The sequence below is a fragment of the Epinephelus moara genome, chromosome 10, assembly GCF_006386435.1.
Source record: "Epinephelus moara isolate mb chromosome 10, YSFRI_EMoa_1.0, whole genome shotgun sequence".
Taxonomy (NCBI): domain Eukaryota; kingdom Metazoa; phylum Chordata; class Actinopteri; order Perciformes; family Serranidae; genus Epinephelus; species Epinephelus moara.
The window spans coordinates 33,206,048-33,227,196 of record NC_065515.1 but is presented as its reverse complement, the minus strand read 5'-3'; the positions used below and the strand labels follow the sequence as shown (position 1 = coordinate 33,227,196).

Genomic DNA, 21,149 nt, shown 5'->3' with positions numbered 1-21,149 from the left:
AATCAATAATTACAGGAACATGTAATCCAAACATTAAAATGTTTGCAGTTTAGGCCAGGTGGTTTTCTAACAGCTGTAACAGGAAACTGCTAAAACACTGAGTACTGAACAGGGAAACCGCAGCTGTCAGCTCTTTCCTGTAATGTCAGATGAGTTGATATCTGCTATGAACTGCATTTGCTTTTACCAGAGAAAGACTATCATTTAATGCAAATCTTAGATCATTAAATTATGAACAATCGTCCACAGGTCTTCCTGTGTGAAAGCACTCCCTGACCGCTGAAAGTATCACTCCTCAGGGCTGGTGACAGTTTTACTGATTTTTGTTGATTCAGAGTCAGTGGACTTTAACTGTGCGGGATAGGTTTAGGATTTAAGATTTTTTCAGGGATTTTTGTGGCTTAATAGAAGAGAAATTTGCCCTACTTCTGACGATTAGTTTTTCTTTGTTGCTTTTGCCAATTGTGACGACCTGCCTTGTTCACTCCCCCCTGACAGAGTCTACATATTTTTTGGGACTCAGCACCTGGACATGAAAGATGTGAGTGTTTTGCACCGTGATTTCATCTCAAATTCTCCATCAGGGCGCCAATAAAGACTTTGTTCTCAATCAACCTGTTCTTCTACATGAATGTACAACAAAACTTAGGACTACAGCTTCACTGTGGTAACTCACGGAGACTGTGATATTAAATACAACCCATAATGTAAAAGTTATAAAAGATGGTGTTGATTCTGCTTTTCTGTAATCCGACGGTTGAGTTTGAGGAAAGGTCAGGGGGTCAAATTCAAATCATATCAAATAAGATTAATCTCCTTGCAAATTTCATAGCAATCTGTAAATTCAGATTACAACATTATTGAATATTATGAGTGAATGACTTATTTGATACTTTGACATCATGGTGATGGTAATATGATTCCAAATCTGGGCAAAACAAACAAAAATGCGGTCAGTAAATTTCATGGCATAGCTGAAAGTTCGAGAATCCTCCTCTGGGGATCATAAATATCTGCTCTTGACCTTTTTGAGACATCATGGACCACAGTTTGTGTGAGTAAAGGAATGCATAATGTTGAATATCTTGATGTTAAATGTTCTCCACGATATTTAATAAACCATAAATATCTGATCAGCTGTTGTTGACATATCTTGCATTTAAAGTTTTGGACAGGCACAGCCACCCTCTGAGCCGACATAATATTTTTTGTGCAAAAAAGTGTTGCACTAACATTGATGTAATGATTATGTATACAGCACCTGACATTTTGAATCCAATGACTCAAAAAAATGACGTATTTTTCAATTTTTGTAAGTGTAACTGCGTCAGCTCAGTCAGTGGGATGAAAACAGTTTGACAGTTGACAAAGTTGATCTGCTTGTCTAAATGAGGAAATCCTATACAACTTCCTGCCAACACACACACACATACCCCCCCCCCCCCACACACACACACAGACCTAGTTTACAAGAACTATTCATCGAAATAAGGACTTGACGGACACATGAAAAGGTAACACAAACCAATACCTTGAATTACGCATAATATTGATCTTTAGCTCTAGAATCTGTGAGTATAAAGCTGCTGTGCTTTGTTAGGAGATGTCAGACTTTCATTTTATATCGACAAGGCCCACACTACACTGTGGAGACTAGTCTAAAGAAGTCCGTCTAGAGAGAGTTTGTAGGGTACTTGTGACATTTTAACAACTTAGTGGCCGAGTTTCAGCAATTCATTTGTTTTATTGATTGTTTGGTTGATCAGTCTCAATGAATACGCTTTTCCAAATGTTACAAATAATCCACAAGCTATCTGTGGGCAGACTCACCAAATATAGCAATACCGAATGTGCTTCTGTGTTTCAGCTGTCAGTGGCTCTTATATAAGGTTTGTTTATTGATCAGCTGCCAAATGAAAGTAATCTAATGTGTAGTGTTATCAAAGTAAACAAACTAATCATAGAAATGTGGAACACCATTATGTTTTATTAAAGAGTATTTTAACATACTGTGTTCGTGATATAGCTACAGCAGAACATGGTGAGCAGTTTCATCTGATACAACGGGAATTCCCACAAATCTACATCTGACATTTAAAAGCATCACTCTCAGTCATGGTGGAAATTTTCCACACGAGTAAATAAATATTAGTATACAAATATGTGACGTTCATTACATTATGAGCCTGTCTATATGTGGTATTAACACGTGTCTGGGGTGATCTGATCACAAGTGGACTAAATATAAGTGTAAACAGCCACAAAGATGCACTGTGGTGGTCTGGGCCGCATATGGCCACATTCTGTCAGTGTGAGCACTAACGTGTCCTGGGCCACATCACATGCAGCGCAACGATTAAATAAAATTTTACTTATTTTAGATAACTAAAGCTTTTAAGTGTGCATATACAAACTTTCTACCAGTTAAAAACAACAGCACATTTGTTCTTTGCAAACGGGAATGATTCCTGTGTTTATTTGAGTAAAGAGCAGGGAAGCCAGATGCGTAGGTGTTAACAGACAGACGTATGACTGTCCACTTGTGATCCAGTCAGCCATGACGCAGGCACAGACTCTATGACACATCCCATAACAGTAACAGTTTGAGTTTGAGTCTTAGCTCTATGAATGGGAGGCAATGGGAGGGTTTCCCATAAAGTTTTGGGAGGATAATATGACTGTGAATCATTTTTTGTCTTCTCTCAATAACAAATCATACAAACCATATGAATTTGTATCAGCTCACCCAACCTGCTGACTAAATAATCACTAACTGTATCACTCAATGAGAAATAATAATAATAAAAAGTCTGCTGATTTTGCCCTCAGAAGTACACATGGATACCAGTGAGGAGGAGTCGGTCCCGCTGGTGATCAGAGACCGGGGAGGCAGCCAGAGGTCCAGTTCGAGCACTGGTTCCAGTTTACAAGTACACCTCTACTTCTTCCCAGCCACAAAGGATGCAACAACAATACATATTTCATCTGGCCAAATATCTGCTGAAAATGTCTGCATCCAAGCCGGCAAAAAATGTGGTAAGACTTCACTGGCAAGGCTGAAGGCTTCACAACACTTTATGTATTTTGTGCTCAAATGTTTTTCTTCTCTTGTATTTAGTCTTACAAGTGTGCAAAAAGCTAATTTCAGGGGAAGTCATGATAGCATCACCATGATGATGTATGTAATCTCTTACTCCAGGAATCTTACCAGTGTACCAAAATCTTTTTGGTTTGGCATCTGCCGATCTCTCGTTGTGGTATCCTCCGTCACACATGTTCAACACAGACGAAAACTTACAAGTCCACTTTAGAGTCAGGTAGGTGAAAGACTCGCTAATTTACTTTGGACAGTATTGTATATTACACTATGTTTTTTGGAAGTCCATGAATGAACAATTTTGTTCTCTGTACTCGGTAATAATGTCGTGCTATTATGAATGATGGATTAATTTTCCACGCGCAGGTTTTTCTTTGGAAACTGGTTTGGACAGGGACCAAGAACATCATACCGCTACAGTCTGACCAGAGGCAGAATAAGTCCAGTGCTTGACTACAGTGTCATTGACTACGTCTTTGCCCAGGTAAAGTGTAAAACATTTTCTAAAATATAATATACTGAATCACTACGATATAGCCATTAATTGTGCATTTCATTCTAATGTAGTATAACTGATGTTTTTATCAGTATTTGTGAGATTTTTGGATATAATTACCAATACTCTTAAAGTATTCTTCAATTTGTTCATATTTATCCACAATGTCCTACACATTACGCTGGTGTAATGTGTAGGACATCCTCCTGACATGCTATACAAAAGAGAGAATGATCAAGTTAAGGGAGAAGTACAATACGTCTGATGTTCTTTTAATGACTCATTGCCACATAGTTATCCTTCTCAGCCAACATTTTCAACATCTCAAAATGTATACAATAAAGCATAAAAAATGCATATTTTGAATTGAAGTGTAAAACAGAGAAATGTCATAAATATTTATATGTATTGTCCATATACTAAAGACCATGTCAATCACTGATTTCTTTGGTACATAGTTGCGAAGCGACTTTATCGCCAGTGAGGCAGGAGTGTGTCCACCTTTGAGTGCCCAGGAGGAATGCCTCGGCCTTGCAGTGCTGGACTTGTGGAGGATGGCTAAAGAGCGCAATCAGAGTGTAAGAGAGCTCTGCAAGACTGTCAGGTACTTTAAATTTGGATAATGTTTGTTTTGCCGAAATTGGGCCTTACCAGTCTTATAGTTTGCAGTCATAACAACAAATTTTATACTCTTCTTCTTTCAGCTACAAATCGTGCCTTCCTAAGTCACATCGCCACGACATCCAGAGACGAAACCGCCTCGATCGTTATCGAATACGAAACACCCTCAAGCGTTTCTTAAAGAAGCTTGGCAACTGCTCAGTGGATGAGTGCAGCTTGAAGCTCAAGTACCTGATTGAACTGGCAGGTATCGAGCCTTCTCTGGGAAGTGAAACCTTCCAAGTGAATCCATCTTCCTCCCAATCGAAGTCAGCTTTCTCTCTTGTGCGGGTCACCGGGGAAAATGGAATTGAAACCAGCAGGAGTTGTCAACATGATGGTGCCCTGGTAAGAACATGTTCAGTTTAAGTTTGGATAGGAATGACGCACAGTGGTCAATGAGTCTTTCACCTCAGCAAATGATATGCAAACTACCCCCTTTCAACAAGAATCTGCCAGTCAAACTGCACTGGGCTGTCTTACAATTTAGTGTCCATATGCAAAATGTAACCCTTCATGCTTCAGTGGCCATACTCATATTATTTTTCTTTTTTGGGAGTGGCAAACCTTCTGTGACTTCAAAGAAATCATCGACATCAGTATAAAGAGGGTATGCCATGAGCAGGTCCCCCAAGACTGCAGGATGGTGACAATAACCCGTAAAGATGACAGATGCTTGGTAAGGGATATATTCTACAGTCAACACTTCCCAGTCATTAATGTCCATTAATTCAAAACATTATTAACTTTGTCAGATTTTACTGTTTTGATTTGATGCAAAGGATCTATTCAATCGTTTTATTCTTGATTTACATGACAGGTAGCCAACTTCCAGACTCTCAAGGAAGCCGTTTCATTTGTGTCTCTTGTTGATGGCTACTTCAGACTGACCACCGACTCGAGCCACTACTTCTGTCAAGACATTGCTCCTCCAAGTCTTCTGGAGGGGATCAAAAATCACTGTCACGGCCCAATCACGTGAGTCATTTTGATGAATACTGAATCCAATATCATCATTCACATCCAACTGTTTTAGATATTACCTTCATATCTTGTTTGATCAGATCAGAGTTTGCAGTCAGTAAGCTGAAAAAGTCAGGATTTAAAGGCGGCACGTTCCTTCTCCGGCAGAGTCCCAAGAATTACAACAGCTTCTTCCTCACTGTTTGTGTTCAGGTAAACGTTCCTGTGGAAGAAACATAATAGATTATAGAAAAATACTGACTTAGACTAACTAAATGAATTTATTGTGAGGAATAATTTACTAGCTATGTCTGTGCACATTGTTATGTACCTTATGGACCTAATGAACAAACATGTATTCAGTTTGTCACAAACTTAACAGAGTTGCAAAAACATGAATTTGAAAAGATTGTTATTGCGAGCACCGTTTCTGGAAATGGCAGGTCTCACCACAATCATAAAAGTTTATCTCTATGCAGACGATGCACTTATTTCTAAACAGAAATAAACTTACAGCTTTTGCACTTTTCAACTTTCTCTGAACTCTACTTGAGACTCAAACATTCAGTGTTGTGAAGCTTTGATCTGACATTTATATCTATGCAGACTCCACTTGGACTTGACTATAAGGACTGTCTCATCATTGAGAATGAGGACTACAGTCTTCCTGGTGTCCAGAAATCATTTTCCAGCTTAAAAAAGCTCACCAGCTATTACCAACACAACAAGCTGCTACTGGCTGAAGTACCTGTCAAGTTGGGCCGCTGCTGTCCACCCCAACCCAAAGGTGTGTTTCCCAAGCCATGGATATGATGATATTACCATATATATATGGTGCATATATAAGAGTGAATCTGTAGCTTTGTTAGTAAGTGTTAGCCCTAATTTTCTCCTTATTTCATTCTCATTAGGGCTGCCACTAACGATTANTTTCTATGAAAAATGACTCAAACCGATTAGTCGACTACTAAAATAGTCACCGATTATTTTAATAGTCGATTAGTCATCGATTAGTCGACTAATCGTGGCAGCCCTAATTCTCATCTATGTACATATGTAGTCGTTAATAGTCTTAAAATGTGGTTATGTACCGTGCTGTGATTATACATATGTACTGTACTGTACTGTATCTCAACACAGCACAGACTCTTTGTTATTTTCTTACACAGACATTTTAAGAGAACTTTGAGGGCGGGGTGGGCAGCAGAGACTTTGTCTAATTAGTGGTGAAAGTCTGATTCAATGGCAGAAAATCCTGCCAAAAAAGTTTCTATTCCAGCATTGGCAACAACTTATACTGCAAAGCAACCCAAAAAAAGGAAGACGGACTTATCAAAAAGAGAGTCTAAATTCTGACAATAAATGCAATAAAACCCTATAAAACTGTATGAAGTGTGCGCATATCCCTGTGCTTGTCTGGTGGGAGAGGCTTAGAAAAGAGAGGGGGAGAGCTGGTGTATTTTCAAATTCTGGTATGCTCAAAAAAACTGACTATCCCAGCTTTAAGTATGTTTACATCCACACTAGTGTGCCAGATGAGATATTTTTGAATTGCATTTACATTTTTTTGTGCATTCAGACACTGTGTCCTGGTTATAGCCATGTGCTGTATCCATGTTTTCAGAAAACCAAGTTTATTCTGGCTGTGTTATTTCGAAAGAAACCAGCACACTGTTGCAATAGGCCAACATGTAAATGCATTCATTATCACCCTTTAGTGATCATTTATCAACTTCACATCTCATTGCCTGCTTTAACTGAGATATGCCCATTCATATTTGCAGCCTTCATATAAAGAAACATGTTTTCTGCCATTTCTACAGAGCTCACAAATCTGATCATTATACGCAACGGCAGCTCTGTAGAAGCTCAAGGGTCCCCAACACCCGAAAGGAGCAAATTCAGCCATATCCAGTTTCACATGATCAAATATGAAGACCTGAAATGGGTGAGTGTGGGACTCTTCAATCTTACCACCATTACAGCTACTATTTTGTGACAAATGTTGGCACTACGGCCCCTATTATGATCCTGTAGTCAAGCTAATGTGAAAGATACTCTGAGGATAGAATGTTGTATATGATGGAGGAAACTTAGTTTCTCTATGTGTTTTTTTCTTTTAGGGTGAAAGCCTTGGACAGGGATCCTTCACTCGGATCTTTAAAGGCTACAAAACAGACATTCGTGATGGGGAGAAACACGTGACGGATGTTTTCCTGAAAGAGCTTGATGCTGTTCACAAAAACTGCTGGGAGGTGGGTTTCTTCAGATTAAAATGCACTGAAATGTTTTATATTTTTGTGGATTACTCGTAGATCTAACACATTCATTTAAACATGATATACATGCTGTTTTTTTGTGTTTTCCTTCTCAGTCCTTCTTTGAAGCTGCCAGCTTGATGAGTCAAATTTCACATAAACACCTCCTCCTTGTTTATGGTGTCAGTGTTCATGGAGTAAAAAGTAAGTTCAAACCAAACTATAACCAACTTGTAGACTATCTATTATTTTGCCACAGTGTGATGATCGTTTTTTGGTTGACTGCTTTATGTTTTCTAGATGTGTTTATGTTCTGTGAATAATGTGCAGGAATTGGTACAAAAGGAAATTGAAATCTGATTATATTGGGTTAATTTTGGCTCAGATGGGAAGCATTTAAAGACTCTGTTTCTGCAAAATTGTGTGCATCTGCAAACAACAAAGTTTCTTGTGAACCAGTAAATGAATTAATGAAAATATTAAATCACTCTCTTCATATTGAGCCAAATAACTATCTTCCCATGGAGTCCTCATATGACCCAAACTCAGTCCCTTCTCTGCGGGTGAGCATGACAAGTTTTGAAGTACAGCTGTAGAAACAAACCTTGCTGTGTGCTTACAGACATCATGGTGCAGGAGTTTGTTGAGTACGGGGCCCTCGACCTTTACTTGAAGAGAGGCAGATCTGTGTCAGTGAGCTGGAAACTTGATGTAGCCAGACAGCTCGCGTCTGCCCTCAACTTTCTGGTAAGATCAGCTTTCTGGTGTAGAGCATTACTACTAGATCCTACAAAAAGTAGTGACAGAAACACAGTCTACAGCAGGAGTGGTTAAAAGCTGTCCAATGCGGCACATTATAATGAGTCACCATTATCATGCAACTGTCTTGCAGGAAGAAAAGAACATCGTTCATGGAAATATCTGCGCCAAAAATCTGCTGCTGGCCAGAGAGGGTGACCCATCACAGGGCAGCTCTCCCTTCATCAAGCTGAGTGACCCAGGCATCAGCGTGGCCATACTGGGCATGGATGGTAAATCAAGGAGGGTTTTGCAATGTCCCTGTAACCATGTCCAGAGTCTTAGGGCAGTTGTGAAACTGCGCCTACTAGGGGTAACGAAAAAGTTTGTCTTATGTGCGTCCGTACAATACACAAGTAAGGACAGCAGAGAAGATATCCACGGATATCTGAAATAAATTGGCTCTTTTTTGCATTGATCTCAGCCTGTTGACCTTTTTGTGGCTGACCAGGCCAGTTGCATCGGTTTGTGGGTATCTTCCCTGCCGTCCTTTCCTGTAACCTTGTCCGACATCATCACGTCAATTCAAAGCACATATAGACCATTTTAAACTTGACAACATAAACGTTCTAAATGGGTGCAAGTGCATTTCCTGTTGAAATGTCCGGAAATGCAGTAGCTGAAAGGAAGTGAGCCGGGACCAAAGCTATTAACCATTTCAGTGCAACTGAATAGCAATGAAATGGACTACGTGTGCATGACAGTCAGAAGAATGAAGGCAATTGAATCAACTGAAAGTGTAGTTAAGACTAAATATCGGTATTCTACATCAAGATGATACTGGCATGAAACATTTCGAATATATTGGATTTTGGTTACATAACAACCCAAATGAAATCCATCAAAATATCAACGTCATCTGTCATCATCAATCTAATTCAACATCATTTGACGGTGGCATTAGACATTGTCCTGACATTGAATTTTGGACCCTGATGTCACGACCTAAATTCAGCCAAATATCAACATTGAAAGATGGCAGTGGCCAGCTGGAAAGACTTTACAACATAACAAAATTACATTTGTATCAGCCAAGTACATTAAGAATATTATATCTACTCTTTTGTGCATTTTTCATGTGTGTAACTATATATTTATGTGTCTCCTTGTTAAGTGATCCTGGACAGGATCCCCTGGGTGGCCCCTGAGGTGCTGGAGGCCCCAGACAACCTGACTCTGGAGTGTGATAAGTGGAGCTTTGGTGCCACCGTGTGGGAAATCTTCAATGGTGGAAACGCTCCGCTGCGAGGCTGGGAATTGGATGAGGTACTCCCACTTCTTAAGTTAAACAAACTGTTATTAGAGTAACAGGTTGTCAAAGCATTTCATCAAACAAGCTGCTTGTGAGTCCAAGTGATTTTAAGTACGACTATAGTTAAGGAAAAGAAAAATGCATTTAAGGTCTTAAGTGCTTATGGGATCTGAAGGAAAGATCATAATTGCAAACACGCAGTTTACTGTCAAGGCTTTCGGGCAAACAGACTGAACATGCAGTGGATGATTTGAGCTTCTGATGTGTTTAATGTAGAAGCAGCAGTTTTATAAGAGCTTCCAGCAGCTGCCTCCCTCCCAGTGGACAGAGCTGGCTGATCTGATCAGTCAGTGTATGGACTACCAGGCAGACTTCAGACCTTCCTGTCGCAGTATCATCCGTCAACTCAACAGTCTGATCACTTCAGGTAATCGTGTATCAATACTTAGCTGATAATTAATATGGCCAGTATCACAGGTCCAGTGTGTAGCATTTAAGATATTCTCAACTATGTTTTCATTAGTTTCTAATCACCTGAAAATAAGAATTGTGTTTTAATTACCTTAGAATGAGCCATTTATATCTACATACGGATCAGATCTTCTTCCATGGAGTCTGAACTACCCAAACACTGGTTCTAGATAAGGCCATTTGTGTTTTTGCATTGCCCCCCATAGTTCTACGCAATTTGGCATACAAGGAGAAGTTTCAGCTCTGCAACCTCACCACTTCATGCCTCTAAATCCTACACAATGGACCTGTAGCCATATATCTCAAAAAATGTCAGGTTAACTTTTCTGAATTTTTAAACTGACTCTGTTGAAAAAATAAAAATGCTGATATGTCTTTGCATTTCATGGCAGACTATGTGATACTTCACGCCACTGAGCCTGTCACACAGAGCCCTGTGTGGAAAGTCCTCAGCCCTGCTCAGCATGACCAGACATTGTTTGAGGAGAGACACCTACGCTACATCTCGCCCCTGGGGAAAGTAAGTTTGCAGCTGCAGGACAACCAGAGTCGCACAGTATCTATAATGCAGACCCCTTTGGACCAGTCAGTGCACTTTAATGATCATGAGCTTGTGTTTTGGGAAGATCTGATGAGTCTTGTCCAAGATAGTACATCAAGTCATTGTCTGCATGCCTATGATGTATAGCAGTTGTGTCCAAGAGATTGTATTTGATGGACAAAATCAAACTTTTTTAGACGTGAACGACAACTGACTGACTCAAAATATTTCCAGGGAAACTTTGGCAGTGTTGAACTTTGCCGTTATGACCCCCTGGGTGATAACACTGGTGAGCAGGTTGCTGTGAAGAAGCTGCAGCCCAACAAGCAGTCGACGCTGGAGGACTTCAAGAAGGAGGTCAACACCCTCAGTGTTCTTCACTGTGACTACATCGTTAAATACAGAGGAGTCTGCTACAGCCCAGGTAACAACTCACTACAAACATGATAAACAGCACATGATAAAATGATCAACTTCAGTAAGAAAACAAAATTGTTGGTGTGCTTAGATTTTAAATTCCCCTTTAAAATCAAATAATTGAATGTCTTTTTTTGGATGAGTCTTTAGCATTGTTTAAGAGGTGTGTGAGCTCACATTTTTGGTATAGATAGAGACATTAGTTATAACTGTTTGTTCCTCATACACTTTTGTTTACTAGCAGTGGCGTTGCCAAGGGGTGGCATGCACATACTGATAGAATCGCACCCTCCTCCCACTGGCTCCCCCTCACAGAAATAATTGAAGGTGTTTTTAAACTTAATTGCGCTTGTTTCCAGTTTGTTCCTTACAGCCGATGCACACCTTCAAATTAAAACTGTACATCTGTTTTTGAAAAGGACCTGTATATGACAGTCAGAGCTTTAAAATGGCAGCAAACAACAATTTGCTATGCACAGATATGGTGGAGTAATGGCATCCTGGACAGAGATTGAAGTCATGGTACCTCTGTGCGTGTCTAATCAGAGCTTCTCTGTTCATTGTTATGCTAGTTAGTGCATGTGTGTGTAGGCTATCCCACTGGCTTGCTGACTGCCACCACTCCGCACTGCACTCAAACAGGCAGTTACCACTGATGTCGGGATGCTGTTGTCGCTGAAGTGTAGTGCCGAACTTTTGGTCCCCCCTTGGTTAACACCATTATCTTTGTCAGCACTGTTTATGCTTTTAGCACTGTTAACTGCTAGCCGGCTCAGCCACCTCCATGTTGAGAGCCATGTGCAGACAATTTCAGCTTAGACTCTGAAGCTCTGAATGTCGTACACAGCTCCTCTACGGAAAAGGACAACTAGTCTGTTAGAAGAACAATACATAGCCTAACATGTGTACAGATACATAATAGGATAATTGTGGAACTCAAAATGTTATTATTAGTCTATGCACATCAAATTATTAGTAACACTAACTGTAAAATAAGAAACCAAAGTATATCAGTATATGATTTCTTAACTCTCATACTGACATTTTAACATTTACATATAATTTTAACTGCAACAGCATAATTGAGTTCCTCAACTTAAGCTATGACTTTTGGTTTTGGTGTGCCACCCTAAGATTTTCAGTTGCCCTATAACAATCAGCAACTCAAACTTGATTTATTTGTATATTATTCCCCTCCCCAAGTAAAAATACGGGAGAATTTTTTTTTAAACCAAAGTTATCGGAAGACTGTCCACTTTAATACTTATTTCCTTTGATTAACTTAAGATAATCCCAGTGAGGAAGAAATGTCCAATGCCCACTATTTAAAATGAAAAAACAGGAACCAGGAAAAACCAGGTCATTGCCAAAAAAAAGAGAAAAATATCCCCCCAAAAAAAGGTAGGTAGTTGGCTCAGTTCCTTAATGGTCCTCCATACACACCAGGTCGAGAAATCACCAAAAGCAAAAGCCCATTGAGGTTTATTTTCCTTCCAAGCCAGGCTGTCTGGTCTCCATCACTGTTCTGCTTTCCTCTTTCGCCAACAAAATCAAAAAACCCTCCACAAATAATTCCCTGCTCCTTGGTTCTCCAACAGCCATGCCCCTTCACCTGTGTGCAGCAGCACACCTGAACCCAGTTAACCTACAGGTGGCAACAAGATAGACACACTGAGAGTATATTCAAAGGCTATTCTATTTTAAAAACCCTCCAACAATCCTGTACATGTCTCTCCCCTCGCCTTTGTGGCGGTGTCACAGCCCCACCTGGCCAGCCATAAGAAAAATTTCTGGGGGCGCCAATGTATAGTAGTTGGGTGGTTAATTAGAAATGCTTTTTAGACATTTGCCACCAATGCTACAAATACTATATGAATACTCTGAAATCTCCTAATTCATTTAAATAAATCTACAGATCTAGTTGGGGGAACTTTGGGGTTATTACATAGAGCGCCATTTCAGAACTGATGAATCAACAAAATGTCATAACTAAACAGTTGTTGGGTAAACTTCCTTAAGTGTATGTACACCCATCAGCCAAAACATTAAAACCACTGACAGGTGAAGTAAACAACATTGATCATCTTGTTACAATGCAATGTTCTGCTGGGAAACTCCAGCATTCATGTGGATGCCACTTGACACGCATCACCCACCCAAACACCATTGTGGATCAAGCAAACCCCCTCATGGCAACAGCACTCCCCAATGGCAGTAGCCCCCCAGCAGGACAACGTGTAATGCCACACTGCAAAAACTGCTCAGGAATGGCCCAAAGAACATGACAAAGAGCTTAAGGCCTTGACCTGGCCTCCAAATTCCCCAGATCCAAATCCAACTGAGCATCTTTGGGACATGCTGGTACACTATCTCACAACCCACAGGACTCAATGGATCTGCCGTGAAGACCCTGCTACCAGACACCTAGGGGCATCCCCAGACTTCCCTTGTCCATACCTTGACATGTCAGAGCTATGTCCAATCCGTAAAGGCCCCACCGTAGATGGGCGGTACATCTGGGGTATTGGCATGTCCCACAGATGCTCAGTTGATTTGAGAACTGGGGAATTTGGAGGCCAGGTCAGTGACTTGGGCTCTTTGTCATGTTCCTTGTACAAACACGAGAGATGACTGGGAGTGTCTGACTTTGGAGGTTGTTTTTTTTCTACTAAATGTTTTTAAAATGTAATCTTTTCCTTCACAGGTCGTCTCACTATGAGTTTGGTGATGGAGTACCTGCCCCACGGCAGCCTTATAGGCTACTTGGACAGTCACCGACATAATGTCAACACCAGGCGGTTGCTGCTCTTTGCCTCTCAGATCTGTAAAGTAAGAGTTAGATATGCGTATCAGCTCAACATCTGCAAATGGTTGTCATCACAAAATGTAATATTAAGTTATACAATTGAATGGACTGTGATTTAATTATTGGTTAACAAAATCTTGCAACACTGTTGTTGTTGTTGATCATTCAAAAATTTTGACTTTGAGTATTACTCTACTCTGTCGCCAAAAATGTGTTGTTTTAAATTCACATTTGTCTTTCACAAAAAAGTCCTACAGGAATCTTCTAGAAAAAAAATGCAAAGGTCATTCCTCATGGAAAATTAGACAGAAATTCCTGTAGAAATGTAACTATACTGGATTCGTAATTGTTTGTTTGGGAGAAATCCAGCAGGAATTTAGACTGAATCTTAGATTCAGTCATGTCAGTGCAAACATGCAGGTTAGGTTAACTGGTGACTCTAAATTGCCCATGAATGGTTGTCTGTCTCTGTGTGTTAGCCCTGCGATAGTCTGGCAACCTGTCCAGGGTGTACCCCGCCTCTCACCCAGTGTCAGCTAGGATAGGCTCCAGCCCCCTGGCGACCCTTAACAGGATCAGCGGTTACTGAAAATGAATGAATAAATGAATGAATGAATGAATGAATGACATTCAAACCAACAGTAAGGAGTTCATGGGTCAAAGCCACAGTGTACAATGTACAATAGAGACAGTTCTCTGCAGCCTATATCTCATCTTATGGCTCCATGAATCAGCTGCATTTTTACTATCTGTAGGATATTACCAAAGAATGGTTGCACTGCATAAAACAAAGGAGACAGGGATGAGAGTTGTTTAATTTTCTTCTGCTTTTAATTTTTCAGGGGATGGAGTACCTGCAGACCCTGCGTTACGTGCACCGAGACCTCGCAGCCAGAAATATCCTTGTGGCCAGTGAGTCGCTGGTGAAAATTGCCGACTTTGGGCTGACCAAGATCATTCCTACTGACAAGGAGTACTACAGAGTCACACAGCCTGGAGAGAGCCCCATTTTCTGGTAGCTTTATTCATGTTTTCCCTTTAATCCAAAGTGTTAAAGCAGAAACGTATAACGGTCTGAGGTGTTTGTTTGAATCAGACACTGCAAAACTTTGCTAGCTGTTTCCCTCTGTTTCTAGTCTCTGCACTAAGCTAAGCAAATCGGCTGCTCACTCTAGCCTTATATTGAATTTTCCACCTGACCACACACTGCTCATCTGATGCAGGTATGCCCCAGAGTCCATCAATGAGTTCAAATTCTCCCACAAGTCAGATGTCTGGAGTTTTGGAGTTGTTCTTCATGAGCTCCTCTCCTACTGTGACACAAACGCCAACCCAAAAAGGGTAAGAAGGTTTACCATCGATACATTGATTCATGCCTGGACCATGTTTCAAAATCTTTAAATGATGACACCATTGTGGTTCCCCCCCACTTTTTAATTTTTTCCGTAATGTTACCTTTCTAGCTATGCATGCAGGAAGTCGGACACCATGTGCAGAGTCCGTCCATTGCAATGCATCTGGCAAATATTCTAAAGAATAACTGGAGGTTGCCAGCACCTCCAAACTGCCCACACAAGGTATGTCCACTCCATATGGTTCAATGGTTGAAACACAGTTGCCTTTTTGGAGGAGTTTTGTCTTGATTACAATTGACCTATAGCTAAGTCCCGCCCTCAAACGTGATGAGCCAATCACAGTGTGTGTAGCCATTCCCATACACTCGGACATTCTCTGCATGGATGTTCATTGAAATGCATTACAGAAAGTCAGTTTTGTTAGGTTTTATGAGCTTTTTCTGAGATTTGAAGTTTAAAAATGATCAAACGGTGTGCATGGGGTACATGCAACTCCGACACAAGGTATCCTGAGAGGCTGGGTGATGGGGTGTATTTTTTACCCTTTCATAAACCACATCTCAACCGAGAAAAGTGTCTCCTTTGGATAAAGTTTTGTGGTAACGTTAGACCACAACATCAACTCAACGTGAATAAGATTAACAATGATGTCTACATCTGTTTTAAGGTAAGTCAACATTGTGTTTGAGGCAACATATTGTCACTTTGCTGGAAAGAAATATAAAGTTATCTTTAACATCTCTAGCTAACGTTAGCTAAAGTTAGCCTAACGTTAGCTCCTAGCTGCGTTGTTCATCATGTCACCTTGTTTGCTGGGAGATCATTAGCCTATTTTGTTCTAGTTTTGTACTTTGGTGATCGTACATCATTGTTAGCTGTTGTCCAAAGGGCTCTAGTTAAGCTAATGTTAACTTCTGGAGCTTAGCTTCATTAATTTATCTGTAATCGCAGAGATAACAAAGGTTGGCAAACGTTACCCATATGGAAAAGATATAGATAAATCTTATAAAGTTTGTATCTCTTTTGTCTGAAACTTGTATGTAATGCATACGACAGTGAAACCAGATATAAGATCCTTATTAAATTTGTACAAAATGAAACTGCTGAATGATTCAGTGTAAATACTGTAGCACCAAACTAATGAAAAGACACTGTTGGTAAAGATGGTAAAAAGGCCGTTATCCTTTTCTCATATTCTGAGCCAATAACCTTAACTTCAGTGGCACTTATCTTGTTGTCTTTGATGGTGACGGCAACAAGATGCGGTTCACAAGCGTACACTGTGACCTGTAAATTTTGGCTCGTAATTTAAGCTTTTCATCGACTTTCTCAACAATAAAATGATGACTATATCCCTCCAATGTGTAGTTTAGGCCCTTTTGGTTACTTCTCAATGACATCTGATTGTTATGTCCCCAAAAATCATCAATTGCCTCCTGCGAAATGCCGTGTACTGTGACACCTGCCATAGCGCCAGTCACTGAATGTTGATAGTTTGTCTGAGTAAGTGGAGGTTGGCATGGCTTAACCATAGGTCAATTAAATTAAGTATTCCAATTGTGAATTATCCACACAGCTACATTTTGTCATCAGTGACAATGTAAGTGTCCTTCAAAATTAATACCCCACATGATACTGTTAAAAAACTAGTCTAGTGAGTCCAAATGCGGACAGAGACAGACTGGAGCAGGATCAAGAAGGTAATTTATTTATAGATAAATGAGTGGAGGAGTAAAGGGGTGGCTGAAGTCTGAGGCAGGGGAGCTGGACTGAGGGAGCTGACAGAGGGGTTTTAGAGAGCAGAGGTAAATGGAGCAGATGTATGACTCCTGCACACCAGATTCCACTCCTACAATCAGAGGGAGAGGGAGAGGGGAGGGGGAAGCTCCTGGCTAGGAGGCAGAGGAGCAGCAGAGGCTGTGACAAACACGTCCCAAAACAGTCCTTTGTTCTGCTTTTACAAAGATTTGATCTCTTGTCTTTTTATTCCACCATCTGCTGTTGATTCTGAAAGGACCTGACTACTTTCTCAGCTACGGTTATACATGTTTTAAACATCTTATTTGACCTTCATCTCACCAAACTAGTCACTGCAACTCTCACACAATAACATGAAAATATCAACTTTGCTGTGTTCTGTTGATTATTATATTTTTATCATTGTAACACCAGGTGTACAGTTTGATGATGCAGTGCTGGGCGTACAACTTCGAGGAGCGGCCATACTTCACCGACCTGGGAAACCAAATTGAAACTATAATGCAGGACGAGAGAGAGTACCCTAAAGGCTGATTGTAATGTATAAAGATGCATTCACAAGTGAGCAGAGGGAGGACCATAAGCTCAGTTGCATGGACTATAAACACAAGATCAGCTGGATGTATCTTTAGTTCTTCAGTACACGTGGGACATACAATATAAGCACTTATATTTCACAGCGATACAGCTCTAATAATAAAAACTCCGCCATATCACACTTAAAAGCCTTTACACACCAGGGGCATTTCTTTCTAACTTATTTTTATCATGAAAACTTTCACATCAGGAAACATCAGGACAATGACAATGCAATCGCTGCCTGTATGAATAATTTTGATGCAAAATATTTGTGTTGTTAATTTCATCATGTTTTCTTACAGTCAAATCAATATTATATTCATAAAACTGTACTATGTTCATACACAAGGCTCACAGATTTTCAGAATCAAGAATTACTAGTCCATACCCATTGGTAGCTTTGTCACCTTCTACCTATGCCAATCCTCAATGCCTATGTGCAGTTTCACAGAAGTAGAAAAACGTGGGACAGACAGAATGACTGACTGACAGAATGACACACTGACAGTTTCCGTGATTATGTACAGCATACCATACCATGACTTAGTCATACCAAAAATTAGAAAAAAAAAAAAACAACATTCGGCCACAGGGGGAGCCACAGCGATCGGTCGCATTTTAGCCATTTTTCTGTTGTTATAGCGCCACCCAGTTGCCAATTAGAGTTAAATTTCTCCAGTCACCTTGAGGCGTCCTGTTCTACATATCTGCCAAGTTTAGTAAAAATCAGTTAGGCCTGGATAAGAAATTAGCTCTCCAGTGCCCCCATTTTGTTTGATGGGGTCAATAATGGAGGGGTCCCCTCAGATTATGTGTGGTCATATGCCTACAAAGTTGCGTGGTGATCGGTGAAACCCTTGAGATGTTATACACCTTTAGCCCTCCGCAATATTCATTGCCTTATAGAAGCTCAGTTTTAGAAAGTTTTCCAACTTTTGCCAAGAGGGAACTTTAGATATTGCTCCCTAGATTATGTTCACCGAGTTTCATGCAGATCGGTCAAACTTCCTAGGAAGAGATCGATTTGAAGTTTTTTTCAAAAAATTCAAAATGGCGGAAAATCTATATAACCGGAAGTTATGGGTTCTTGAGGCAAATTTGTTCCTCATGAGGAGAGGCATCTCTGTGCAAAGTTCCATGTCTCTACGACATATGGGGCATGAGATATGCCCATTCAAAGTTTGCAATTTCAATCCTTGCTATAGCGCCCCCCTTTGGCCAATTGATATAATATTGCTTTATTGGCATCCTCCCATGACCCTCTACCACTGTGCCAAATTTCACATGGATTGACCAAGTCAGTGAGGAGAAAAACGGGGAACAGAGACACAGACAGACACACCCACAGACAGAGTTTTCGTCACTATATAGTAAGATGGTAAGATGACATTGTTATTTTCACCAGCAAATATAAGATATTTAAGCACAACACGTTCCTTAAATGGAATCAAGCAGCAACAATTTACTTACTGACGTGCATCCTATAGTTATTGTGAAATTGGTGTGGCCAAGTTTCGACCACATCAGGTATGACAGGAAGAAGCTGAAAGTAGCAAAGGTGAGGAGCTCGGCCGACAGGCAAATAAAACCAGCTCTGTTTTAAAGCTAGCTAGTTAAATATTTTCTCTGTGTGTTGAAATTACTGACTTGATATCTTGTGCTTTGTAATCATATTGTGTATATGTATGTAAAACAGCATGGCCTGAACAGGTCTGTAGCATTGGTTTAGGACATTAGTTGGTCATTTGTTCAAGGTATGCATGGTTTGATACATTCAGTGTCATGCTTGCGTTTGGCCTTGTCCTCAAGCTTGTTTTCTGTCTCTGTCAAGAATGGACCCATGACCTACTTTTGGACCACGAACCACCAGTTTGGAACCACTTTTTTTTTTTTTGATTTCTTTTATGAAAATGTATGGAGAAAAAGATTTTTTTGCATTTATATTGTGGTACTGTAGTCTTGTAGTAAAGATAATGAAGATTGTATTCTGTGCTTTATTTACATCCTTTACTGTGTTTCAAATAAAACAATTCTGTAGCACCGTCTTTGTAAATACTTACTGACAGCATTGAGTTCTGTGTAATGCCTGAAGCACTGACGCATCTAAAATAAATGGCTGAAGAAAATGAGTGAATACATACTTAAAGTTCTTGAATCCTAAGAAATTTCAATAACGTATGGGCGTATTCAAGGTGGTATGGCCTAAAGCGGAAACAGTTGGAATGAAAAGGATCTTTATAGATGTGGACCATCATCAGCATGATCATTTGTGTGCAATTTTGTCCATAGCATGTAAGTTTTTCACTTCTCTTTATGAGCAGCAGAGGACGCTGCTGCTTCTTCACTGGACACTCTGAAATCTGTTTGCTCTGAATGAAACATTTCAGATGAGAGTGAATTTGATTCTATTAGGAAGAAATTAGAGATGACACATGCAGCATGACCTCAATTCACTCCATCCTCATTTAGTCCTGCAGTTATATTGTTTGTCCGCAAGATGGCTCCCCATTTCTATGCACAATTTGGAAACTACTATTACACAGTTCTACACTCCACTTCTAATTTAAATGCAGCACTTTTGTTTTTGCTCCCATTTTCAGAGGTGTGAAGGTAAAGGTAAAGGTGGCACATCAAGACGCTGATTAAAAAGCATCACTACTACACAGGTGTACCTTGGGGTGGTTACAGTAAAAGGCCACTCTGAAATGTGCAGTTTGATCACACAACACAATGTCACAGATGTTGTAAGGTTTGAGGGAACTTGCCATTGGCCTGCTGACTGTGCAAATGTCCACCAGAGCAGATGCCCAAGAACTGAATGTTCATTTTTGAGTTGCCTCTGGAAAAAAATCTGTTAGAGAATTGCCCAATATCTTTGGCATTTCATTCAATAAAAACCCACTAGTCCTGTTACTTGGGGGAGAAAAATACCAGAAAAGATCGATTAGAAAGATTCTCACTTGTAGCAATGATTAAACAAATTACAAAAAACTGGTTTAAAGATAACTTAATCAATGTTGAATGGAAATCTTGTGAACAAAATATATACGAAATGGAAAAAAATGACCATTAGAGTTAGAAATCAAGTCTCATATTTTTGAAGAAAGGTGGGGGGAAATGCTTGAGATATATAGAGGACGATGTTCCCATTGATTTTTGATAATATGACAGCTGAAGTCATGAGACTGATAGCATAGAAGTTTTTTCTTGTTCTTTATGGTTCACATAAATATGTGGGTAACTATGTGTCCATGTTTGGGTACACACATTGATGGGTGTGAGCATGTATGATTAGGCATGTGGGTATCATGTGTGTTGATACCTGTATGTACCTAGTTTTTATAAAATGTATCCTCTAACCTTAATCAAAATGTATGGGTTTATTTAACTACATCCTATGAAAAAATTTTTATAAGTGATTTGCTTTGTTTTCTCTTTTAAATTTCTTAATTTATTAGCATTATATTATTGTCACTTATTTCCTGCTATTTCTAACACTTTTGTTTGTTTATGGTTTATGTACGTATGTATTCATGTGTTTTCTTTTTTCCCTTTTACCTTATGATTTTTGATCTCTACATATGTTAAATAATCCTCAAAAATGCTCTCTCTATATATATATATATACATATATATATGTATATATATATACATACATATATATATATGTATATATATATATATATATGTATGTATAT

General features: G+C 39.7%; 1 protein-coding gene across 1 annotated transcript; it reads left to right on the top strand.

Moving 5' to 3' along the window:
* The first annotated feature begins 1,440 nt into the window (after positions 1–1,440).
* Positions 1,441–19,580, top strand: jak3 (Janus kinase 3 (a protein tyrosine kinase, leukocyte)). The gene is made up of 24 exons (XM_050055652.1): positions 1,441–1,514; positions 2,830–3,036; positions 3,200–3,317; positions 3,464–3,581; positions 4,052–4,197; positions 4,298–4,601; positions 4,813–4,932; positions 5,074–5,231; positions 5,318–5,429; positions 5,823–6,003; positions 7,040–7,164; positions 7,340–7,471; positions 7,591–7,678; positions 8,097–8,221; positions 8,367–8,505; positions 9,387–9,538; positions 9,801–9,951; positions 10,388–10,515; positions 10,771–10,960; positions 13,658–13,782; positions 14,602–14,774; positions 14,983–15,100; positions 15,223–15,336; positions 17,287–19,580. Exons 2-24 carry the CDS (start codon positions 2,838–2,840, stop codon positions 17,404–17,406), a joined length of 3,336 nt encoding a protein of 1,111 aa, XP_049911609.1. The 5' UTR covers positions 1,441–1,514; positions 2,830–2,837; the 3' UTR covers positions 17,407–19,580.
* The last annotated feature ends 1,569 nt before the right edge of the window (positions 19,581–21,149 follow it).